This window comes from Neltuma alba, unplaced genomic scaffold, assembly GCF_004799145.2.
Source record: "Neltuma alba isolate B1F8T4 unplaced genomic scaffold, ASM479914v2 tig00013341_pilon, whole genome shotgun sequence".
Lineage (NCBI taxonomy): Eukaryota > Viridiplantae > Streptophyta > Magnoliopsida > Fabales > Fabaceae > Neltuma > Neltuma alba.
In genome coordinates, this window is record NW_021637611.1 from 134,770 (window position 1) to 161,779 (window position 27,010).

The window sequence follows — 27,010 nt, forward strand, 5'->3', positions numbered from 1 at the left end:
AGGCTTTATATATTAATTAAAGTATCTTATAATTAAAAAGCCAGTTGTTGGGGGGTGCGGAGCTAATTAAAGATTAGGCATATATCAGTAAACTCATACGGAATTGCATGTGTCAGGCCATGCTTATCCATTAATTGGCATCTCATTATTATTGTTATGCAGATAAAAAGATTCCTTTTTTAAGAGATAAGAAACACAAATTAAGAAGCAAAGTGTGGATGAGAGATGATCAGACAGGCACCTACGACAAGTGCTTAGTCAAACTGGTAAGGGATTCGACTAGTTTAGCCAGTAGTCTCGTGTTCAAATCCTGGGTATGCAAATTAAAACTTATTGTAAGAGCCTACTGTCCAAAATGATTCCACAAAATTCAATCCAGATTAGTCAGTTGCTCAGATACCTAATAATAAGATTCGAAAAAGTCTTGGAAATCAGGTGGTTCAAAGAGTTGTAAGGGAAAAAAAAAAAGAGACTGACCGAATAGGCCAGCTTCTTTGACACAGGACGTAAATTAATTAACAACTATAATTCAATGTTATCCCATAAACATATCCCTATAATAAATTAAAGTATGTACAACTCTCCCATAATTAATATATATCCTCAATTCAAAACGTATATTTTTTGCCGTCGATTTTGTCTAACTATGTCATAAGAATTAATTGGTGAGTGCTGAGTAATGAATTGGAAGCTATGCAAATTCAACATAATGTATAATTGCAAACATTATTCGAGGATTAAATAATTCTAAAATGGACCTTTTTTTTAATGACTATGATTTATGTCTATAAAGTTCCAAAAGGGATTAATTTAAGGCATACGGCCAAAAACTACTCAATTCCCCACTTTTGAATGAATTAATAAAAACATCTGTGACAGAATAAGCCGAAGAATTAAATTAGGGGAACGTCATGTTAACACGTTCTTTTTTTTTTTTTTTCTGAAAAGCGTTAATTAAATATAACACAGGCGAGTAATAATTAATAATTATAGAAAGCGAGGGTGGTCTATTAAAACATACAGCAATGATCAATTAATGATAGGAGTTTTGATTCGGAAATACATCCAAAGAGCGGGGCATAACTGTCAATGTAAAGAAAACCCCGCATTTCCTGAGTGCTCTCCCCTTTTTTTCTTTTAGTTTTTTTTTTTAATCAATCTTGAATCATAATGCGTGACTAAGCTAAGACTATTGAAAATGCCCCTCGCCCTCGGTATATGTATTTCTCTCGTTTTGAATATAAAACTTATTTTATAATATAATTTAGATTAAAATGAGTTTTATATTTAGAATTAGAAGAGTATTTAATATTTATCTAGTTTGGTTATGAAAAAAAGTTATTTTGTCTTGTCTAAGGTAAATATATTAAGAAAATTTTATTTTAAACTATTCCTAACATATCATGGATTTATTTGTTTGTGTAAATGTATGCGTGAATAGCTTAACAACGAGTTAAGCTACGACAGCTTCATGACTCAGTTTAGTTTCCATTACTTGAAATTTATAAAACAATAAAAATCAATCCAACAATTTAAAATAAAAAACATATATTGATTAGTTGTGGAAAATAATTTAATTAGGTGTTTCATACTGAGCGATGCCATTGAAAATAATTTTTCTTCCTAGCTCAAACCTACCAGCATGTCCCACGGCGCTTTGCTTGGGTTATATATAAATAAAATTTAAGGTCAAATTTATGTTGCAATGTCTGGAGCAGTCCATGGCGAAAATGGTTTTAAATTTTAATTCTTAATTCATATGAGCAACAGCCAATACAATATTTAATTTACTTGTGTCTATATTCTTCATGATTGATATATGTAAATGTAATATATTATCATCAGACACAGAATTTGCGCTGTGTATCATATTAAATTGTTCAAAAATATATCACAAGTATATGTGTATATATTGTTTAAAAACTTATACGAGACATATACGAGACAAACGTGAAATTAATAAACAAGGAAATGGATATATGGATATATGGATATATATATAAAAAAAAATCTTATAAAATAGAGTATATAACTTAAATATAAAAATGCTGAATTCATAAACGACATCGTAGCGGCACTGACGAGGCTGGGTGGCTACTTAATTTGTGATTAAAATAGTACTAATGGCCGGGCCTGGTAACGCAAGGAAACAACAAGAGCGGGAATAAATATAATAGCGTGAATGTATGATCCAGAATGACACGTCAGCAAGCACACAGTCATCCACGTCCTCATTGGGTGTAATCCACTCAGCAAAGCTGGGGCTTCATTGACCGAACATGATTGGCAATCTTCTTCTGTTGGCTGTTTTCTTAGCAAAAATTATTTAACTAATTAATTAAGAAGATATTTGGTTGAAAATCAAATCATGATTTTAAAAGTGATTTTATAATGTATAAAGTAAATATATACTCCCTCCGTCCCTTATTATAAGAGACAAATAACCAAATTACGTTGATCAAAAAAACAGTTAAAATTAGTTGAGGACAATTAATGTGTAAAAAGTATAATGTTTTTTCCACCAATGCCCCCATTAATAAGGAGAGAGAGTATGAGAGAGAACAATTAAATTATTAAAAGAAAGAGAAGTGGGAGGGAGAGAGAGTATGAGTTGGAGACAAAATAAATAGGAATAAAATAGAAAATCAATACAAAAAAGTAGAGACAACTTTTAAATGTCTCTCATATATAAAAACTGCCATAAACATCAAATGTCTCTTATAATAAGAAACGAAGGGAGTAGTAGAGTAGTTTGCCTTAATTTGTGAAAAATTACCTTTTTAAAGCACTTTTGGGGTATTCCCAGATCCCTTCTAAATTAAAGTAACTCCTGACTATTAATAATAATTGAGCGCGTGTGTGGGAATGATGATGGTCGCAACACAAGGACCTAAACATTGCTATAAAGAGTAGAGTTTGATTGATTTTGAGAAGTGCGGCTTCTTAATATATCGAGGAATTGTTAAATATCTCTTCAAGACAGTGTTATTTACGATATGATTTGAACCAAATTTTTCAGGGTCCGTTTGGATCAGCGATTGAAAAAGTAGCTTATTAAAAAAGTAACTTATAGAGAAGTGAAATTAGATAAAAGCTAAATTAGATAAGCTGAATTGTGTTTGGATTAGAGTTCAGAAAAGCTAGATTGCAAAAGTGAGATTGGTAAAAGGTTGTTTGGATTATGATTGAGTAAAAGTAAGTTTGGTTGTAAAATGACCAAAATAGATATGAGTTTTAATAAATAATGAAACATGATTAAAAAATAATTTCACATAATACAATGAAATTAAAATAATTTAATATGAAGAAGTCATAAAAAATATTTTAAATATAAAGTGAAACATGAAAAATAAAAGTATATTTTTAGGAGCATATTTAAAAATAAAAATATACTTCTAACTTATTCATTACTTTCAACTAATTTTAACTGATTTTTTATTATCTACAAATTAGTTATTTGAGGCTTATAATAAGAACCAAAAGAGGTAATAAATTTCTTAACTTTTTCTCTCTCCATATTTCAAAAGCTATAAGCTATAAGCTATAAGCTATAAGTCATAAGCTGTTAATTTTAGCTTATAGCTTATTGTAGCCTTTCAGACAAAAGCCCGATTGCAAAAAAGTTGATCCAAACAGACCCAATTGTGTCAATCGAGCTTATAGAGCTTATAAGCTACTTATAAGCTCAAAATAAGTAATGCCAAACAGGCACTCAGCGTTGCTGCCAACAATCATAGGATATGAGAAGCTGAAATGGAAGCTTGACATGCCACGTTATTAACAACAACAACAATGTAATATTTTTTTTCTATACCTGTTTATAAAATAACTCTAATACTACTTCCGGTTTTAAATATAAGAACTAGTTGATTAATTTGAGAAGATTAAAAAAATAAATTAAGTTAGTTATTTATAATAAATAAGTGCTGTATTTTCTAAAATATCATTACTAATCAAGTGTATTGACTAGAACTGAAGAAGAAAATATATAAATATGTGAGACAGAGTAACTTAAGATCTTATATTTAAGATAAAATAATTATCAAATAAAATCTTATATTAAGGACAGGAGGCAGTATGATAATACACATGCATTAAAAGACACCGTTAAAATTTCTGATCCCCGGCATAAGTTTCTCTCCGTCATTACAAAAATAAAGCAAAATAAGTGCTGAGAATGAAGATTCATCCTTTTGTTTCTGGGTAAACAAGATTCGTCCTTTATTTCGTTTGTTCAATATTTTTTTGGGAAATTACAATCAAATTTTACAAAAGAGAAATAATTACTAAAAAGTCTTAATAACAATCTCAATAATAATCAAGTCCCACATAAGAGAAATAATTACCAAAAAGTTCCAATAACAATCTCAACAATCTATAATAACAAGTTTTATAATGATAATGATAACTTCTAGAACTTGTTTTTCAATTGTTTTACTTGCTTAGGATTTCATTGTAATTCTCTCATTTTTTTTTTAGGACTCTCATATTTTAAGTGCAAAGACGTGACATTTTTTTCCCCTTTTTGCAGACCATAAAGACGCGTAACATTTTAAAATCGAGTCACCTCAACTATTTGGGACCATGGGTTTTTTTTCCCATGGTAATTGTTCGTTTTTCAACCATTGCAGTCCGAACTAACGATCAAAATTTGGACCTAAATAACCACCAAAAAGAGAGAGAAAAAAAGGTCATGGAGTTCATGAATAGACAGCTCTTTTAATTTTTATAAATTATTCATAAGCAAAGTCGTGGACTTATGAATTTAAACTTTGTGGTCGGAAAATTATATTAAGAAAATAATCCCAACTGAGCTCAAATCTGATTTGACCGCACATGAAAGCAACAATTTTTCACGGACAAAAAACATTCACGGATTATTTAAAAGAAATAACAAGGGCCCTGGTGGCCCAAAGTCCAGATCCGGAGGCCCAACGAGCATGGACATCCATGCCGTGTTTGATGCAAGACATACCATGTTTTTAATGGGAAGCAACTTTTGGGATTTAAACCAACGGGATTAATTCTAATAGAAGGAGCTAGTCCCTTACAAAGTAGCGAATTAAGGTTTGAATTCTATCTCCTCTGATAGAAAAACGCCTATGCTTTAACAGGAAAAAAAAAACTTTTGGGTTTAAAGAAAATAAGATGGGAGGACTGCACAAGTAACTCCAACCGTGGTTTGGTGGCCGCTCACCAAATAATAAATAACACATTGCATATGAATTATATTCCGTTGTTCAATTATGTTCCCTAGAGACTATAAACAATGCAACTTCAATTTTCAACCTTCATATAACGAACAAAACAATAATTGGTCAACGAATTCTGAGATAAAAATATTACAAAGTTCACACATCAAACTCGTTCTAAGCTACCTTGAATTTTTGTATAGTTTGTATGAGAAAAAATGTAATAAATAAATATTTTCCATAAATTATGAAAACAAGGGCATGAAATTCTTGCACATATATAGAAGATTCATTGAACAGCACGTGGGAGGCGCAGCAATCAGAAAACAAAGCCAAACCACATCCCCTCTCTTCAAAAGTATATTCTTTCTTTGAGGTGCCTACGCCTAACTTGCAATGCCCTTTTAACTTAATAATCACATATATCATATACTTAAATTACGGCAAACAATTCTATTCAAGATATTATATACTGTTAAACGTGGGTTCATCTGACAATAGAAATTTGAATCTTAATTCATTATGATGTGAAAATTAATTTTTTCCGCTGGACTCAATTCCTGTTAATTAGTTAATATACTTTCATCGTACAATTAAGTACTAATTATTCGTGTTAATTTTTGATGTTTTAATTGCCAACTGCTGCTGGTATTATTTATCTACAAGCCCCACACGTGCTTAAACCTCTTTCTTCAATATTATCGGCGTGCATTTTATGCAGCCGTTTATTTATACAAATAATAAAGCAACGGCATGGAATTATTCTCCCATTAAATGATTTAACTCTGAAGTTTTGAAAAATGTTCAGGGCAGCATCACGACCAAATGCTTCGTGAACTGGATGGCAAATACAACAAAGCAAAGTTGGACCTGGCATCTTACTGTATCCAAACCCATTCAAAGCATTAATTAGGCATTTTGTTAGCCTGGCAAGGCATAGATGAAAACAAAACTTTTGAGATTAAAAAAAAAAAGAGGACTTTTCAGAGTACATAATATAGTTAATGGTTTAATTAATTTGTGTATAATAATATGTGTCTACATTAGCTGACACGAACAAGGCACGCGCACGGTCAATTACTGGTGGCTAGTCCAATAAACGTTTTGAATAATATTATTATTAATTAATTAACTTGGAAAAAATCACGTGTAACTTCGATTAGATAATACTATTCCATTTTTTTGGGCCGAGTTAGAAAATATTCAATGAATCACATTAATTTAATTTTTTTCTAATAATGTCGAGATAAATATCACCTTGGTGATTAAGTCGTTTTACACGTTTTTTTCACACGATAGGCGGTGAAATGGAAGTCCAAATGGAAAAGAAGGCCACAGGATTTTGCTGGAAAAAGAATGAAAATTCACGACAATTCAGATCAGATCAATACCTTATCTACAGATTATTTTATAAAAATATCTAACCTCACAACCCCAACGCCTACGGTAATTAATTAACAACTTGTTTACACGAACCCCTCACGATTCTAATCAAACTTGGAATCTATCTTCCTGTTCTTTTTTTAAAAAAAAAAAATTTGTTCCGCCAGTTTCTTAATAACTCTTTTAATGGCAGAATCTCACCTTTTCCCCCCTGATTCCGTATGAAACAGTTCCCTTTGATCCAATCCAATCTAATATTCTAATCACCCTCCCACTGCACTAAAAAAATAATGAACCTATCTTTCTGATCTGATCCTCTCGTAATGATCAGCTGATAGGTTTAAAACTTTTCCTATTTTATAACTTTATTTTTTGTCGGATTCATCATTCAATTTTTGGATTATCCCTGAAATCGAAGATGAGGACCTAGAAGCAACTGCTGACTCAACAACGGCTGCTTGTGGAGGAAGTTCCATTGTGGATTACTATTCTCGTATTGATGGTTGGTTTCTGGGAAGCTGCGAGAAGTCGGCTGATATTTCTTGGATGGGCGCAAGGCATCGTCGTCCCCGTTAGGAAGCTGTCGTTTGGGCATGCTATGTTCCGTGTTTGGGACTGGACTGCTCAATGGAGGCACAGTTAAGAAGTGGTGATCCGGAATATTGCCGCCGGCACCGTTAACAGAAGGCGGAGCAGTGGGGTTGGAGTGGCTCTGATCAGACAGGAAACTGCTCAACATAGAGTAGTCCATGGCATCTAACAGATTGGAGAAAGAGAGAGACTTGTCAGATGTGAGCGTGGTGGGGCGAGGAGGAAGATGGGGGTTCATGGCACTGCCGGTTGAAGTTGGCAAAAGGGCTTCTCTGAAAACCTTCTGATCTTGTACTTGATCAGCCACCATGGCCGGAGCCTCTTGGGTCGGCGTCGACGCGGCATGCTTGGACTTGTTGTATATCCGGCACAGAACCCAATCATCTAGCTGCAGATGACATAAAACAATCTCAGTTAATTCTGCAGTGTTTACAGAAACGTGCGGTATTCTTCTGTTAGAAATTTATGGTGGCGAGGAAGGTAAATATGTACCCTCATGGAGGTGTCTCTGAGCTTAATGGGTTTTTTGTTGTCGTGAGCAAGGCGATATTCGTGCATGATCCAATTGGTTTTGACACCTTTTGGGGGCCTTCCTTTGTAGAAAACGAGAGCTTTCTTCACACCAATGCTCCCCTGTGATCCACCGGACAGTGATGGGGATACGATGTTCTTGTCCGTACCAGTGGCCTTCCAATACCCACAACCAGCCGCCCTGTTCGGCCTCGCTCCGTTCGGGTACTTTCGATCCCTGGGACTGAAGAAGTACCATTCTTTTTCTCCAAACGCAGCTTTTCCTGATACAAATTAAGCACACAGATACATCAAACATGAACCAGGAGGCTGATGACGAGTACAGAACTTAGAGCCAGAGGAATATGGACAGGGAAGGAACCTGGTAAATCCCAAGGGTCAAACTTGTAGATATCGACCTCAGCAATGACAGAGACGGGGAGGGGCAAAGAAGCGATCTTCTTGCTGAGGTAGTGAAGGATAAGCTCTTGGTCGGTGGGGTGGAACCTAAAACCAGGAGGGAGATTGGACTGAAGGGGTCTCATGGCGAGAAACACACAGACAAGGAGGAAATAACAGAGAGAAGAGGGAATGAAGGAGGACGAGAGGATTGAAATTTTGGAGAGGGCAGAAGAGAGGCCAATTTAAGGAGGGGGCTGTTTTGTCGTCATGCGCCCCGCAAGCCTTTCACATTCATCCCTCCTTCCCATATTTTGGATGTTAGGCATATTACGATCAAGTATGCGTCCCTCCAATTAATATCCTTTGTGGATATACTTCGAAAATATCACGTCCGCGCCTTATTTTTATTAGTTAACTACTTTGAATAAATTAATTAAATTAGTTAAATTATTTATTTATAATATTACTTCTAATCTTTAATATAAGAGTTAGTTGACTAATTTAAGTAAATTATGAAAACTAATTAAGTTAGTTATTTGTAATAAATAAGTGTTTTTTTTCTTAAAATATCCTTACTAATCAAGTGTATTGACTAGAACTACTATTATTACAAAGACTATCTTGAAAAAATAGATAAATATAAAAGATAAAGTAGATTGAGATATTATATTTAGAACTAAAATTAAATAAGAGTCAAACAAGCTCTTATATTAAGAATCAGAGATAGTAATAAATATGAGTTGTCTTCCCTAAAATATTCTTACTAATCAGATATGTTAGTTAAAACTACCATTTGATGAGATTTTTAACATGTGCAGCTACTATAAAGACTATCTTGAAAAAAAAATAGATAAATATGAGAAATAAAATGAATTGAAATTTTATATTTAGAACTAAATTGAATATTAAGCTAACTCTCACATTAAGGATTAGAAGTAGTATTGATTATTCTTATCATCATATAAAAAATATTCTCAAATTACAATTAAACGCGTCTTCATTTCGCCGGTTTCTATCGTGATATTGCCGACTGCACATAGAAGGGTAGCCAGAGATATTTCCATCGTGATATTGCCGACTGCACATAGAAAGGTAGCCAGAGATGTCAATATATATACATATTACAAGTAGGACGATCTTTTTTTTATATGCTTATTTTATATCTTTCATGTATAGTCTTCAAATACATCGAGAAAAAAAATGAGATGCGAATTTTATACCTGCAAAAAACACGCATAATATATTTTTAAGTTTAATTCTCACAATTTCATAAATTTTATTAGTACGTGACGTATTCGTCTAGGAGGATAACATAACGGTCACAAGCCGTTATGTATTTGTAAAATTATATTAATCAACATGTATTAAAAATTTTATAGTAGTGTTACAAGATAGAGGATATTTGACACAGAGCTGAGAGCACGGATTAAAAGTATTGTCACTTTTGTGTTTCTGGCTTCAAATTCAAATGGTCAGTGAACACTACTACAGAATTATCAATACTTGACCCTAAATACTTGACGGTTATAATAAAAACTGTCAAATAAAGTGAAAGGGAATTTACTAGAAGAAAAATTGACGGTTTTAAAAAGAACCGTGAATTTTTCTTTGAGAATACTTGATAGTTTTAAAAAGAACAGTCAAGTATTCATCAAATATTTGACGGTTTTAGAAACTGTCAAATAAGATCATATTATTTGACAGTTATTCACAAAAAACCATCAAATATTCCTAAGAATGGAATATTTGACCGTTCATAACCGTCAAATATTAATTTTGGAAATATTTGACGCCTTCTTATTTGACGGTTCTAAACAGTCAAATATAAACAAAAATAACTGTCAAATATTCTTAATTTTGTAGTAGTGGAATTTGTCTCAAAGCTAAATCAAATAAATATATAAAGCGAAACAATATATAAACACTGCTAAATATTAACCATGAAAGGACAGGTCAAGGACCCGGATATTAAATCTTAAACGTCATGGTTACATACGGACAAAAACTACATGGCTCAATTTGCTTCATATTAATCGAATCGTTTAACCAAGTTGTTCCAAGGTAAATAGCATACGGGTATTTACCAAGTTGTTACATCCGCCAGCATCCTAATATTATTGATGGTGCATTTAATATCCTGCCATTATCTTTTAATTATATTTAGCATTCTAATTTTACCTGTAATTTAGGATATTAGATACACTATGATTAAAATTATAGCACTAGAGGCAGCTAAAAAAAAAAACCGACATGTTGCACTGCAGGTAAAATTAGAGTATGAAATGCATATGAAAAATAATAAGGAGAATCTCACAAAAACTTTAAATTCAGAAAGGATGTGAGCCATTTTATAAGTTTTAATTTAGGATTTGTCTAAACATTTGATATATATATTTTTTAATTTTACTCTTGATTATTTATTTTCTCTCATCTCTTGTCACATTTTTTTCATTATTTTTCTTATTTATTGTAAGGATATGTTTAAAATAAAATCATATTTTAACCTATTTATTGCTTTTAACTAATTTTAACTACATATTCATTATCTGTGAATTAGCTATCTAAAACTTATAATAAAGATTAGAAGGAGTACTAAATATCAAACCGGTAACAACACTTTATAAATTTTGACAAGACTGGATTTATAAATAACATTATATTTTTTTATAGAGATTTTTTATTTAAAAATTTAGTAATTTTAAATATTTTTATGAAATTCTCTCGTGATAATATCGCAGATATCCCAAACAGTAAACACAGGGTTGAGGCGGAGAGAGGGTGGGACATCCAATTCGTGGGTTGGGGCAAGTGAGCGGGCGTGAGATTAAAGCTGGGAATACGGGGAGATGGCGGCGGTGTCCACTGACGTCATCTAGCCTGGATGGCCTCCTGACACGTGTCAACCGACCTCAAGATATAATGACGCTATCACTTTAATACGATTATTATGAAATGCTATACTTTTATTTTCTTTCAACGACAGATAAAGTATTTTTCGACCTATAGCGCAAATAAATGAGCATTTACGACCAATAAGTAATATATATATATATATACATATATAATTTATATGTCATAAATCTGTATAATGTCAATTCATGGACATTATTGCCAGGAAGGGGGAATCATGCGGGGTCAGAAAATATTTGTTATAATGCCAGTGGCCATCACCCTCGTCCATCAACCTCGTCTTATGCGTAAGCCTTTGACTGTACTCCCATTTTTCAATTCAATTGCCGGGATATTTAGTAATTATTTTTTAATTTTATTCTTATTTAAATATAACTGGAAGAAGGAGTGAAAGAGACGTGGCAGTAAAAGTAGATTCAAAAAAATCTATGTAATAATGAGTTAGCGGTGAATGCATACATGTATTTATATTTATACTTGACCATTGTATATACATACATATACTTTTTTTTAAAATAAAGAAGTTTATGAGTTGGGTTTCAAACTAACCACATTTTTTTCTGTCACAAGATAGTAGTATTTATAATCATCTCGCCAAAATCAATGAGAGGTGGTTACATTATCAATCTTCTTTGAATAATACTCATCTAGTTCTTAATATAGAACCTAATTATTGAGTTAATATTGATTTTAAATATAAGACCTATTTATCATATTTAACAGTTTTTTTTAAATTATTCATGTTGATATTTCTTCAACCATAATCAAGTAAGAGAATGAGAGAGAAAATTAAGGAAGATGATTATGATATTTCAGGAAAAACATATCATATTTTTTATAGTTAACTAACTTACCTAACTTTCTTAATCTAATCAAATTAGTTAAATAGATATTATATTAAGGATTAAAGAAATATAATTAATATCTCATTATGTGACATAGAAATACTCTGTATCTTCGCGTACGGTGATGGTTAAGCTCTGGTAATCCAACTTCGACACCTTGTGTAGAAAGAACGGAGGCTCTAACAACAGGTCAATAAGACAATAACTAATCGTCTAATCCTACTCGGAAGCCAAGTCATTGATACTGCCATATAATAATAATAATACAACTGTGTGTACTTGAACTGCTATTACATTCAAACTTTTTTAATCAACTGTGTCTTAAAAAAATAGAAAGGGAGTGAAAAACCTGGTCCTGGTCCACTTTATTCATCAAACAAAAAGAATATAGTTAGCCATCCATTGGATGATAAAGAAGACTTCAAATTGATTTTTTTTGAATACCAAAAAGACAAAGTCATAGGGTCATACTTCCACGTAGGCTGAGCATGAATTACATTTTTTCCCCCCTTAAATGAAGGAACGCCAATGAGTAGCGACGATTGTGCATTTTGAAAACTTTGGAATGATATGGAGGAAAGGGAATGCAGAGTTTTATTCATGTAGAGCTATTTTTTGCAGTTTAAAAATCTTAATAGTCACGTCTTGGAATGTAATTAACAGAACACTTCTTCAAGATTTAGCTTGTTTTACACATATTTTATTTTTATGAAATTTATTTAGAGGTCTAAAATTTATATGCCATGACGGAATACTGTTTTTTTTTATGAAATTTGAGATTTAATCGAGACGCCTTCCACAGTTTTCCTTTTGACCGCCAACACTTATTCCCTGGTTTATTTATTTATTTACTTATTTGGGGTGTTTGGCACTACTCGTTTCGGCAGTTGATAAATACCAACTTTCCATAAATTTACTTACGTATAACTAATCAACAACGTATTTTTTCAAATAAAAAAAAGGCATCACTGTCACTAAATAGTTTCAATGGACTTAATTAGTATTACTACTTCCAATCCTAATTATAAGATTTCATTTATAATCTAAAAACAAAATCTTATAGTTGAGACCGGAGGTAATATTACTCATTTCAATCCTAAATATACAATATATAATCAACTAGTTTATTAGAATTAAAAAATAATCATATTCGGTGTCTATTATTGTTGCTGTGTACTCAAATGTACATAATTTTTCAAAATATCAATATTCTAAAAATCATATTAAATGTATGAAATATAGAGAGAAATAGTGGTTGGAGAGAGAGAGAGAAATAGTGAAGTTAATTAGAATAATATGAAAAAAAAAATTCTGGGATAAGTAAAAAAGATTGAAATTCTATTTTTTGGATTAAAACAAAACTTACATCTGGGAGTGGAGAGCATATAGATTTGCTTCGTTCTGCAAGTGCGCCTCTGTTATTCGTCCACGTGGCAATTTGGTACGAAACTTTTGAAAAAAGATGAAAGTGGATAATAATTGCTGTGGGAGTTGGAGTCCTATGAAATATGAATAATACCCAAACAATAATGCGGTCCACGAATCAAACGGTGCTTCCTCATTGACCACTGACCAGTCCCCCAAGTTGGCTTCTTCCAAAAGAAACCTCTCCTTTCCTCAAAGCCGTGGTTCCTCAATTATTGATTTTTCATATATTGCCTTCCTTAATCATCTCCATTATCCTTTTGTCTTTGATTCTATTTTCTTTCTTTAAGAAAAGAAGAAAAAACGAAGCTTTCTAACTAAATAATTAATAAACCATCTTTAAAAAAAAAAAAAAGGAACGGGGATGGATTGTTTTGGTTTTGCTTGCACCCTTTAACTTCAAGCATCTGCAACAACGTAAGCATGATTGTCTTGGTGGTTGGCGTGGTTATATAAAAATATATATATGTGTATATATATATCTATGTGTGTGTGTATGTAACATCACGTTTACCTATTGCTGAAATCAATTTAAGTTTATTAGTCTCATTAGCAACCGATGCATGCCGCGCCAGAGGATAATTCAAGATTTTGACATTCCTTTCGTGATTTCCTCGGAGCCCATTGAGATTTCTACCTTTTTATCTCATGAAGCTTGAATTCTTTCGACGTTTCTTTGGAACTAATCATGTTATTTTAAAGAATAAATAGATTAAAAAAAACATGGGAGCTGTACCTAAGCTTTGAATCCTCCATATAACAAGGAGTCCTTCGGCATAAAGAAATAATCACATACAGTCCAATGAGACTCATTTTTATGAATTTCACTGTTTGGGTTTGCCTTTCCCCCCCTCCTCCCTGCATCGCAAAAATTAATTAATCTGCTAGAAGGACACATTCTATTTGAATGTATAAACTTTAATTGAAAATATGTTATTTTTTAAAAAATAAACTAAAATCACTATCGATGGCAAAACAAGGATCAAGAGCACCCAAGCTTTCAATAATTTTGGCTAACAAAGCTGCTGGATATATGCAAACCAAAGCAATTAAAATGGAATATTGTTTTTTTTTTTGGGGGGGGGGGAGGGAGAATCTTATCAGGCAGGCACGTGCCGCAGAAGAGGAGAAACTTATAAAATTGGAATTAGTTGCGCAAAGCGAGGATTATAATTGATTGGCACGCGATGCTTCAATGATATTTTGTTAATTTAATTAATAACACCACGTGGCCTCATGGTTGTGGGGGTCAGCTTCTCAACATTTGATTTGGTCAGTCAAGATAAGTTATGACCTAAAAAAGCAAACGAGGAATCAATATCAATCTACACAAAGCAATCATTTTCCAAAAACCAATCAACCCACAAAGCCAGCCACGTCACTCATTAATTAGGCATAATCAACAACGGTTTGTGCTAATCCCTCTTCATCCTTAACCACACATATCCAATTTGAAATATTTAATCTTTTTGTCACTTCCACAATACATCCAAATTGCCAAACTGCTGTACAAGCAATCCTTTTTTTGGTTGCTCAGAATATCCTCCCACCCAAACGGTAAGAGACTAATCTCTTGGGGTACTGTCAGACGCCGTAGTGGGGGACCTCTCCCAACAGTGTTTTTTCCATACACACCGCCCCAAGAATCGAACCCAGAACATGATGTTTAAGGGGTCCAAGTCCCTTCTACTTGGACCAACACTTGTTGGTTGTACATGCAACCCTTTGAAAAACCTCTATCCAGTACCATACAGGTAGGTGATTTGTGTTGGACTTAACATGCATAGAAATGATTTAATATTTGGATATCTCGGTAATTAAATAATACATAGATTAAGAATGTTAGTTTAATTAGTTAATATAATATGTTTTTTCAAAAACATCATAATTATCTTTTTTAATTTATTCTTTTTTTCCTAATGGAATATCAATAGAGCTAATCTAAAAAAAAAAGATAAATATATAAAATAAGTCTTATATATAGCATCAATATCATCTCTCAAATTAAATATGTTGTTATTATTGAAAGAAAAGCGAACTCTATATTTCTTTCCACCGGCTGTAGAGTAACTTTCCAATGGAGTAGAGCAAAGCTTCTCGAAACGGAAAGAAGGGCTTAAAAGGGAGTGTCAAAAGAGAGGGAGACTTTCATTCAAAGGGATGGGGAGGTCCTGGTTCTGAGGACCGAAAGGCAGAAAACAGCCAAACTTAATTGGCCACAAAGAGATGGGTCTTTCATCTTTGAAAGAATCATAATGAAAAAGGTAGATGAGATAAAACCAATGAAAAAGTGATGATTATCCACAACTCCCAGACTTCTTTCCTTCTCATATGTAAGTATCCTCAAAAAGAAAAGATGCTTTTTATTAGGTCATGATTTCTTCCAGATGGGGCGTCTCGGTCTACATGCCGTTTTGGGGTTTCATGCAGGAATACCTTTCCAGCTTTACTTAACTAATGGGATATTGAGTCAGCTGTGAGGTAAGAAAAAGAAGGTTGCTAAGGATTGCATTTCTAACAGCTTATTCCATAAAGATTCCCTCATAGACGAGGTCGTCATAGGTTACTTATTCACCTCAAATTCATATTCCCACATGCTGAATGGCGAATGCGGTATATTCTTATGTCTTACACAGCACCCAATAGGAACCCTTCTGCTGCTTGTGCACATTTAGCGCGCACAAAGCCGAGAAAGAAAATCGCTATTCATATTGTATTACAGTGACAGTACCTGTTCGTGATGGTAAAAAACGAATCTTCGGTCGGAAATCCTTGAAAACGATTATTCGGGTACAATAAACCTGAGCTGAGGCATGAGTAACAAATTTTTATGTATTTAGATGAATATTGAACATTTATAGGGTATAGTACAAGCAAATAGCAAAACAAATGTGTAATTATCTCTTCAAATCAAATAAGCTGATAGCTAACATAATTTCAACCTCATTCGTTTAAGATTGCGGTGAGCTTGACGGGTCCCCATCCATACGTACAATATCTGATCATAATGGTCCAAATTGCCTGTTCAAATATAATTAACCAAAGGTGCATGAGTAATAGTTTTATAAATTTATTTAGTTGAACATCCAACATTTACTGCGACTAAAACAAGCAGACAAATATAAATTATCTGTGTCAATGTTGTGAAAGCTCATCCGACTTCAATTTCATATTTTAAGACTGCCATGAGTTTGTTGTTGTTGGTCTCTAGACCTACCCATATTATCTTGCATAAAATATGACCCTCTCCAATTACTCTATTTCATATGTTGGATAAGGATCATAGGCGTGATCAGCGATGACAGATATTTCAACGGCTGTAGCAGTAGTATGGTTAGAAAATTTGGCTGGTTAAGCATGCTGAAAATTACACATGGCCAACCCCAGGACTAGTCAAACACATAGAAAATACATAATTAGTTAATTCCCAACTACCATAAAGTCTTGACTGTGACTCCTGTAGTTTTCCACGTGTAGTTTACCTAATCTATTGGATTGCCCTTATCCACTGTCAAAATAGCCATCCTGCAGTTTCTCTCCTGCTTTCCAACAATGCCTTCTGCCTAACCTCGAATTATTCACTAACCACAATCACAAGTTCATCAGGCCTCAAGAGTCATGCACATATCTAATATCTTAGTGGCTATTGATAACTAAGATCCCCCCACTTTGAAATGGGTTTTCTTTAATTAATTCATGTGATTTGTTGACATATGATAGTGTCAAATGCATGTCGGGAGAGATTATCTTGTTCAAGTATTTTATTCAATAGATTAGCCATATAAACAACTAAGCTTAAAAAAGAAAAAATAGCGGCGAAATATAATATTCAAGCTGCACATGGAATAGAGAATTTGGAACTTGAATTTCGAATAGAAGTTCATGCTAGATAAGGTGCATAGTCAAGTAATGGCAACACCACTCTGTGTGGAGTGGAGCTTTAGAATGCATTTCTACATGTGAACTTGATGCAATCTTGTTAAATGAATCACGTAGTGCATGGTGTTTGCTGCATCACTTCCTACTGGAATAAGTTCTTGAAAAATGACACCAAATGTTGACTTGACCTAGAAATCCTAGGTTATATTTCCTTACCTTTCATGGAGCAGCCTTCATATGTATATGATATCGAATTATATTAAATAAATGAAAAATTTAAGACTACACTATAAATCACACATAATATGAAATTATTTCTATTTATACATATTCAAATTTTCTATAGATGGATTTTCATGCGATAGGAAAAATGGAGAAATTAAGATCACCTTGTTTACCTTCTTCAGTAGTCATTCACATAGTAACTAAAGGCTACTTTAACAAGTGGAAGCCCCTTTCACATCCCAATTTAATGTCAAAGAACTTCAACGAATGTGAAGCAGCTTAGCCATGTCACAGACGTGTCTGGGACTTGATCTCATGTTTTTGGATTTTTTTTCACTGTAACACAGATGTCCCAACACAAGGTGGGCTGCACCTCTGTTTCAATGTTAAAACACGTCCAACATGTCACAAGCTGCATATAAAGAGGCATAATTGCCATCTGCTCATTTGCTTTTAAAACAGCACCAAAGAAAGTTTAGAAAGGAATGAAAATCTGATCAGCACTATGATTAGAGTCCAAAACAAGAAGCCCAATACTACTAGATTACAGAGAATAAAAGAAATACTATTAATGATCCTTGCCTCCATTCAAGTGACCAGCAAAATCAGCTTTAAGTCCAACTGCAACCTGATTATTTTCGTACACAGTTAAATTAGCTCATGAATTTTTCAATAAAAATGAAAGTACTCCCGCACAAGATTTATTGATTTACAGAAGGTGCATACCTGGCCAAGGACAAGAATGTAAACTAAGGAAGACCAAATTTATGGGGGGAAAAAAAACTACTATGTTCTCAAAGAAAATAGAGCGGAATTAAAAACTTCATTATGCCTTGGATGTTGAAAAAATTATCATAAGCTTAAATCCAGGTGGATGGGTAGATATAACAACCAATTTTCCAGGGCGATTCCTTCTGTGTCTACATTTATATGCCCACATTTTACTTCCAGATTTTAGGCAGTAAGTCAAGTAATTATAATGGCCTAGGGGGGTTGATTCTCCATAATATACAGCATGGATCTAAAAATTAATAACCTAATGTCTAAACTAATGAATATCCACGACAGATGAGTTCAGCTCTAATCTAAAAGAGTATTCACTATGGTTAACCATGAGTCAGGAACAGATTAATATAGATTGCATGTCATGGCTTGTCAAGTGCTGTATAAGAATTTATAAACATCATATATTCATATCTCTTTCTTATTATAGTTGAAGTCTGGGTATACATAGAGAAAAGATACTATGCACCTTATGGAGTATACTAGGAACTTGATAAGATTGTTAGACAATCGTGAAAACCATCTAGGAAAAAACTGTGTCATCGGATTCAGCTGCAACATGAGACTTTACTGATCCCAAAAGGAAAAACCCCGCTCTCTTTTTACTCTTCTAATCTCAGGTTGGCGAAGAAAATCTTTCTCCTTATCTGGTTTACTAGGTATACCCTTGATATTCTTTCCTACAGAATCACTCTCTAATTTCTTGTGCTCTAAATCTGTCATCTGTTCTTCAACTACCTGTTTTCCAGAAAGCCAGGCTTGAAGCATTTCACTTGTTTTTGGTTCTGGGAGGAAGCCTTTATCCTGCATCTCATTATAATATTTGTATGCTTCCTCCAGCTTTCCATTCAGAAATAGCCCATGAATCAGTACAATGTAAGAGCTACGATCAGGGTTGACTCCACTTTCACTCATCTCACTCCAGAGCTTAAAGACAATGTCAAGCTGTTGCCATCGACTAAACTTTCTTATCAACATTAGAAAAGTCTCAGTAGTTGGGTGACAGCCCGATTCCCTCATCTTGCCCAGAAGCTGAAATATTTCTTCATTGGTCCTTAAGATACGGAAGAAAGCATGATAAGTCCGAATTGTAGGAGATAGACCCCGCTGCATCATCTCATCTAAAATTTCTTTAGCTTCATCAATTTTGCGGGCTTTACATAAAGGACTGATTAGTGAGTTGTAAGTAACAGTATCCGGAGAAATGTTGGCATCTTCCATTGTTTTCAGGAGATTGACAGCTTCTTTCACAAACCTACCCTTTGCGAGAGCATGAATGACCGAATTATAAACTTTCCTATCTGGAGTGATCTTGGTTTTCTTCATCCGGTCAAACAGCCTGAATACTTTGTAGAGTTTAGAAGACTTTGAATAGCAAGACATGATGCTTGCATAGGAGACAACATCATATTGGATTCCTCTCTTGCCCATCTCCTCCCAAATTCTCTCTGCATGACGTGGGCTACCAATCACATTACCCCATCCATTGAGAATAATGTTAAAGCTCTTGGTGTTGAATGGGAATACATTTTTGTTGCAGAAAAGAAGATGCTCAGCATCTTCTACGTTCCTGTACCGACAAAGGGCAGAAAGAAGGCCTTGAAATTCCTCCATTCCAACTTGAAAGTTGAATCGTTTATATGCATAGAAAGTACTTATAGCCTTTCCAACATCATGAACAGCACAGTATCTCCTAATCATAATCAGAAGAGTTTGAGGGGTGACAAGAGATGGAGCAGCACTACCTCGTCTCATTTCCTCAATTAAGGTCCAAGCAGTATCAAACTTCCTCATTTTACCAAGGATATAAATCATGGAGTGGTACTCACGAACAGAATGAACATAATTCGGTTGCTTGCCTGCCCACAGGAAAAAAGTGAAAGCTGCTTCCCAATCATTACGAATTCTTGAAAGAACCTCTACAACCAACTCTGATGATACATTAATACTGCAACTCTCGAGCTTACATTTAATTTCAGATGGTCTACAAGCTGCTCCACGTAATATATCCAATATCGTTTTAACATCTTGGCCAAGATCATCATCCCTTAAGTCTAACTGACTAGAGTGGGGATGATTATTCCTGTCAAGGTCATCCACCACCTCCTCGTCATCACCAGAAGTCTCGTCAAAACCTAGAGTTGGGACATCGGTTGACCCTCCAACTTTTGCGGACAGGGACGAAGAGGAAAACAGGGCTGAGAAACCAAATTGTGGTGGAGACGGAAAAGAGGCAGACACTGAAGGTTTCAAGAAATTGAAGGCAGTGGTCGGGAGCTGCTCAAATATACTACTGCGATTAACAGAGTATAAATTCTGACGGATGACGAGCACAACAGAGAAAACAGATAGATTAGGTCTACTTCGGATCATGTGTCCAAATCACTATACAACAACTTTAGTAGTTGAGGGTCAATAAAAGGCGGAGCAGCTCACAGCTATCCATTGGAATTGGAATGAAGAGAAATAGCTCTGGTGAGAAATAAGCACCCAAACATAAATCACTCCAAGACGAACAGACGGTATCACTTTTGTCGATTCTAAAACCACCAAGCACAGGCTGTTTGTAAAAATGCCCAGACGATAGGAATTTCAAATGAATGATCAAATACAAATATCACTACATAATACGCGCGGAGACGTGTACTGTCAACCCAATAAGGACAATAGCGTGGTGGGATGCTTCGAAGAAACGAACCTCAAATTTCGCCGGCGAGGGATTAAAATCAGGACGGGGAAAACTAGCTGAAGGGAAAGGTCGCCCCGACACAGGTTAGGGCCCAGGAGCCCTTCCGCGACTGTATATTAAAATGTGGGCCTCCGTCCAAGTAGAAATTAAAATCCATGCTCATGAACGGCCAGCTTAAGGCTTTGTTTGATTCAATTGAAAAAGAAAAAAGAAAAAAAGAGGAGAGGTTAATTAAAGAGAGGGGGGAGGAGAGGAAAGAGGGTTATGATTTTGTTTGGTTTAAAGGAAAGGGATGAGAGGAGATGTTTTTTTGTTGGTTCAGGAGGGGAGGGGAATAAGAGCTAATTACAAAGTGACAAATATGCTTTTATCTCTTTATTTAAATTTTTTTATTATTTTATTATAATATTTAAATCAGAATTATTATTTTCTAATTTATGAATGTCAAAAAATTAATCACCGTACCTACATGTAACACAAAAAATTATATCCATTTTAAATAATAATTTTTATTAATTATAACATATTGTTTCGTTAATTTTAATATGCTTGTTAAAATTTTATACTTCTAAAAAGTAGGTTAAAAATAAAAAATAAAATGGATTGCTGTCCCTATGTGCAAAATATTTGTATATATTCATTGTTAGTCTCGGACGCACAAGCTATTTCTCAAAATATTATTTTTATATCCCCTTGTCATCATTTTGTCTTCTTCTAAATATAAAAGACTACTTTTCCATCAAAAGATTGATAATAGCAAAGAAAAATAGCGGCAAATCTGAGAAAGAGAAGGAGGTGAAAAAAGGGGTTTTTAGCAAGAAAGGGCAAACTTATAATATTAAATAATTAGTAAGGATAATTTAGTTAGAATAATATACAAAATTTCTGTCCCCTCCAAAAAATCTCAAATTTGAAGGGGAGCAGGAGGAGAGGAGGGAAGCACTAAGAGATAATTTTTTCTCTACTTTTATTTTTATTTTCTGAACCAAACATATTTAACCTATCCCCTCCTCTCTCTGTTTTTTTTAAAAAAACCTCTAACCAAACAGTGCGTAAGCACCTCCCTAGCCCTCACCTATCGGTCCGCATATTTAGTGGCAAGGGGCTTGAATTCCGTCGCGGTACTCCGAGAGACACTGTAGAGTGTAGAACTAGAATCGTGGAGCCTAGCCCGTGGCTTGGACCAAATCCCTATCCAAAATTTTGTTTGAAAAAAAAAAAAATCCTGAGCCCTACTTTAGTATAACTCCCCTTCTATTAACGGGAAAAGGCATAAATTTTTCTTCAACGAAATTTAATTTCGAGTTTAATTATTTTAATTTTACCCTGAAATTCACTTTCAGTTATTAGTTTATTCAATTTTAGTTCGATCCTCTATTTCATTCATAAATATATGTCATCTTTATTTAGATTAATAATACTTTTTTTAAATGACTGAAAATTATGCTGGAAGAAAAAAAGACTGAATTTCTGAATAATTTTGAAAATTTAAGTCAAATTGAATCGAAATAAAGAACAAAGGAATGGACTTTTATCACGAATCAAAACCATAATGAATAAACAAAAATGAAATGGTATTGCTATCTTCTCATTCCTAAGACCATATATGAGCTAATTGAATCGAATCAGTTTTCGAGAGCTGCGAATCTGATAATATGTGAAGAACAAATGAAATTTAGTGAAGCTATATATCTTCTCCGATTATTCCCTGTCCCTGAGATGTACACCCAATTCCAATCCCAGCACAGCCTGACTGCAATGTCTGGTCATCCAAAAATGGCCGTATTTCACCTCAAACTCTTGTGGGAAATATAAAAGTGCGCTTCAAGACTCCGGACGAGTAATCTAAAGTGACGATACGGCTTCTATAGCGCTGCCTAACGGCCATGCTGCTTCAACGAGAGAATCCTCATATTTTACTTTCTTCACCAGGGTAATCTCTTGCCAGGGATCCAGGCCTGACGACAAAGGAATCACTCAGGTCACGAAGATGACAACAGTGCTCAAATTTCGTTTAAAACATCACAAATATTCAAATATCGGCGCAAGACTTACCAAATCCATCAACAAGCAATGTATACTGATAAACAAGATCCATGCATATAAACGGAAGATTCCCCTCCCCGACGCTCTGATAAGTGGATTTAGCATCCTCAAGTTTAGTTTCACAAGCTCGCTTCGCTGCATCCTCAAAATCCACAGGATGAACTTTGGCAACGGGTAGGTTTGGATCAGCAATACCAGCCTATGCATAAAATTTCGTGTTAGCAAAATGTAGCATGGCCATGCTATCAGGATTAAATTACAGATGACCTTTCAGTACTAGTTCCACAGTCGGAGAAAATGATAAAATACCTCAGCGGCCCGATCAAAGAAAAATGAGGCGACAAAAAGATTTTTCTGACCATCTCCTCCTCCACCATTCCATATCCCACCAAAAGTGCACTTCATATGCGTGCATGTTGACTCATTAACTTTGAGAGCCTGAGAACTACACTTTTACATTCATTCAAGCTTGCACCCGTAGGGGAGGCCGAGGCCTTGTACGACTTTCCTCCATAGTTGTAAGACCCTAACAAGCAGGAAAGAAAATACGCATGTTATTTGCATTATACGCTAATTGCGAAGAAAATACCTAATATGCAAATTTCCGTGGATTCAATTCTCAATACACTGAATTATAAGGGGGCAGGGGTCCCAGCATTGAAAAACCAAAGCTATGCAGAAAGGAGAAAATATATTTACCATCAAAGCCAGATAAGATACAAGGATTGTCAGAATCTCCAGAAACCTTCAAAATCTCTGCACGAGCGGCTAGTAATCCATATCGCAAGTAACTGAGAGCAAGATGTTCAATGCCGTTAGTCATGGAAAATGGTACAGCCTGTCTGTCTATCTAGAACATTAGTTATACGAATAGTCCTGCTAAAGACAACAAATGCCGGAGGACTCACATCGGCATGTTAATTCTGCCTGGAACTGTAATATTATAGCAACTCAAATTGGCATATCCTAAATCTAGAGTAAGAAGGAAACCTGTGAACATAGAGGTAATACTTCCTTCCCCTTAAGAACATCTCTTTAATGTATGGATCCTCTCCATCTGCTACTTTGGGAGACTTCGAAGCATCAGTGTCTGAGATGGCATATGCCATTTGAACAGAACCACCTCCAAGGTCAACTACTCCAACTGTCTTTGAATATGTTTTCCCCAGTTTTCCCAGAAGATAGTTAATAGTCACCTAAATCAAACAAATGGCAAGGTTAGATAGATCCCTTAATTTTTCAATCAACTATCAAAGAATAGTTTCTCATATGATATGATTCATTTATTGTGAGACTTTTAACTTGATTAGGTTGCTCACAAATTGAACAGCAATACCTTCCCTTTTGAGATCCAAGTTTATAATTAAGGACAACATGACAAGTACCCCGCAATAATAATATTTATCATGGAAGAACAATTATAAGAATTCACATTTGAGTGCTATAAATTATCTAATGCACAACGCAAGAGTAACATGAAAGGCTTTATGGGTAAAGTATTACCAATTAATTATTTTCAACCCTTTTCACAATCGGTAGGACTAAGTAAAAATTCTCCTGAATGAATCAATACAAATTCCCTTTTCACATCAGCAACTAAATCCCACTCCCCTTCAGAAAACAATGAAATCTAAATATTTGGCCCCATTGGCCAATTCATTCTGTCTTAACCCTAAAAGACCTGAATTGATTATGAGTCAAGGCTGACCATGGAATGGACTGATTTCTTCACATTTTAGTGCCAAAAAACTAATGAGAACTTTTACATCGAATTATTTCTAGCTGTGTAAAAAGATAAATTCTTACAAGAATTAAATTGACACAAGACCCGCCCCCCCCAAAAAAAAAAAAAAACTAACACAATAAAAGCTCAGGTGCTAAACTAGGACCAAAATCAAACCACAAAACTTAAAATAAAACCAGTCCCAGGAGGTAAATTGTTCATTGTTTGTGTTTCTCAAGGGGAAATTGCATATATCCACCCCTACTTTTGCCCTTAATTCCAATATCCGCCAACCTAAAAAAACTGGAACGGAAGCCCTGATCTTTCAGTTAAACCCCTAATGTCTAAATTGTTTCAATTAAAACCCCTAATGTCTAAATAAGAAGTTAAATCTATCTTTAACAGTATAACTCATGAAACTACTAAAGCACTCTTAAATTTGTAATTCGCCATTTCACTCTCCATCTTCCTCATTGATGATATCACCAATCATCACAGTCCCTCCATTCCTCTCTCTCTATCTTCCTCACATCAGTGCTCCATTCCTAATACATTTTTGAGGGCACCTGATATTGATGTGGTGACATGTTATTTGGATAACTATATAAATGCAACAAACTGAGAAAGAAAGGTGAAATGGGGGTTTCATTATGACTCAATAATACACCAAACCAAAATCCAAATGAAACAAGGCACCCACCACACAAACAAACAAACAAACAACAAGCCTTATCCCACTAGGTGGGGTCGGCTACATGAATCACACGACGCCATCGTGCTCTGTCAACAACCCAATCCTTAGATATGTTGTTGGTTAGATATGTTGCACCCACCACACAAGCGTGCAATATTTTTTCAAACAAGCTTGCTTAGGGGAAAAAAGCAGGATTCGATAGTACTAATAGATAAGATTATAAATCATACCCATTGATAAGCACCTTCTTGGGTTCCATCCAGTACTGTAACCGCATCAGCCTCAGATTTTAGGGTGCTTCTTTCCTTAAGCAAATCCCTAACCTAAATAAATAATTTGAAAACTTTTTAAGTCAATAGAGTTGGTATAGTCTTCTAAGCATTCAACATGGTAAGATGTAGCTATACTCACTGCTTGCAAGATCCTATCAGAAGCATCTCCTTCCAAAGCCCTCAAACCTGCCGTTGCCTGCATTAGCATAGAAATTCAATTTTACTCCAGAAACTCCGACGTAAAACCAACATATTTTGAAACAGTAACAGTAATATCGGTAGCGACGATGGAACGAGGTATACACACACCCCAACTTTAACGGGCGTCTTTGGGCGTAAGTTACGGGGAACAACACTTTCCGCTTTGTCCAAAAGGGAAATGAGGGAACCCGCGGCGTCCTGGGGATTCTGAGCGTATGCACTCAAACCCGGTTTTATCTACAATATAATAATTAAGAGGGTCAGCAGTAACGAGAATGATAAATGATAGTTGACGCAGATAAGTAATTACAAAGGCACAGCAAAGACACAACGATGCCACCTGCTCAAAAAGCTCAAGATCTTGGCCAATGTGAACAAGATCTAGATTGTGGTCAAAATGGAAGACATGCACACGGCTCCCAGAACTACCAGCATCGAAGATAACAGCATAGGAATCAGAGAATTTCTGGTCGGGGTTAATTTTACGATGAGCGAGAGCATAATCCTGAATCAATTCGTTGGAAGAGCTTGCAGGCATTAAGTAGAGTACAAAAGTAATGAGAAGGAGCGGAACGGAGACCACTAACAAAACCCCACGGAATCTGGAGATCTTGTCCGAGAAAGACTCTTGGCGACCTGGGCGCTTGAGCATTTTGGTAGATTCAAATTCGGGAAGGTGTTGATCGGCGGTATAGGACGGTGGAGAATTGTTGCCCTGCCCTTCAAAAAGATCAGCCGCAGATGGCGATCGGTAGCGGATCTGACCGTTCCCAGTGGCAGGGGGACCCTTCAATTGCTTGGGCTCTTGTAGCGGATCCAGCTCGAAGGCTTGAGGTTATCTACAAAGTGATGGAAAATGATCTATTGGTCTGTGAATTGAATAATCTGAAAACGACGAGCATGTGAAAACGTCGTCCAATTCAGTGCAATCGAGATGGACAGTCGCCAAAGGAAATGCCTGTTGGTTATGAGAGCAAAGAAGATTAAGGCAGTGATAGCGCCGACGATGAGGAGATGAAGACGATGACCAGTGAAGGGATGTAACTCTGTTTCCCTGTAGTGAGAGAAATGTGCTTTGTGTGCCAGTGCCGCGTCCTGGAATTTGTTACATGTAACTGTAAATTGTAATGAAAGAAACCGAGTCAGGTCTCCTAGTTGGACTCGGACACGCGCATTCCCGAGTTGTTCTGAACTTTTCCACAACTTCGGCCAAACAAAAAAAGCACCAACCGCTTTCTTG

The 27,010-nt window shown here is 35.0% G+C and overlaps 3 protein-coding genes and 1 long non-coding RNA gene across 4 annotated transcripts; all 4 read right to left on the reverse strand.

The window, feature by feature from the left end:
• Positions 1 to 6,532: 6,532 nt before the first annotated feature.
• Positions 6,533 to 8,283, reverse strand: LOC114736474 (NAC transcription factor 32). The gene is made up of 3 exons (XM_028924317.1): positions 8,059 to 8,283; positions 7,659 to 7,960; positions 6,533 to 7,554 (listed from the first exon to the last, which is right to left on the reverse strand). Exons 1-3 carry the CDS (start codon positions 8,219 to 8,221, stop codon positions 6,976 to 6,978), a joined length of 1,044 nt encoding a protein of 347 aa, XP_028780150.1. The 5' UTR covers positions 8,222 to 8,283; the 3' UTR covers positions 6,533 to 6,975.
• A 7,789-nt stretch (positions 8,284 to 16,072) lies between these two features.
• On the reverse strand, positions 16,073 to 17,150 carry LOC114736506 (uncharacterized). The gene is made up of 2 exons (XR_003739352.1): positions 16,741 to 17,150; positions 16,073 to 16,279 (listed from the first exon to the last, which is right to left on the reverse strand). It is a non-coding gene; the product is annotated as an uncharacterized LOC114736506 (long non-coding RNA).
• Positions 17,151 to 18,539: 1,389 nt separating this feature from the next.
• Positions 18,540 to 20,831, reverse strand: LOC114736507 (pentatricopeptide repeat-containing protein At5g15010, mitochondrial). Its single transcript, XM_028924354.1, has one exon. The coding sequence runs from the start codon at positions 20,516 to 20,518 to the stop codon at positions 18,713 to 18,715; it is 1,806 nt and encodes a 601-aa protein (XP_028780187.1). The 5' UTR covers positions 20,519 to 20,831; the 3' UTR covers positions 18,540 to 18,712.
• A 1,512-nt stretch (positions 20,832 to 22,343) lies between these two features.
• Positions 22,344 to 26,944, reverse strand: LOC114736495 (apyrase 2-like). The gene is given in 10 exon segments (XM_028924338.1): positions 22,344 to 22,792; positions 22,890 to 23,079; positions 23,190 to 23,320; positions 23,323 to 23,406; positions 23,580 to 23,671; positions 23,871 to 24,076; positions 25,528 to 25,620; positions 25,709 to 25,765; positions 25,879 to 26,007; positions 26,111 to 26,944. Coding segments are annotated over 10 exon segments (1,407 nt in total). The 5' UTR covers positions 26,423 to 26,944; the 3' UTR covers positions 22,344 to 22,679.
• Positions 26,945 to 27,010: the final 66 nt, after the last annotated feature.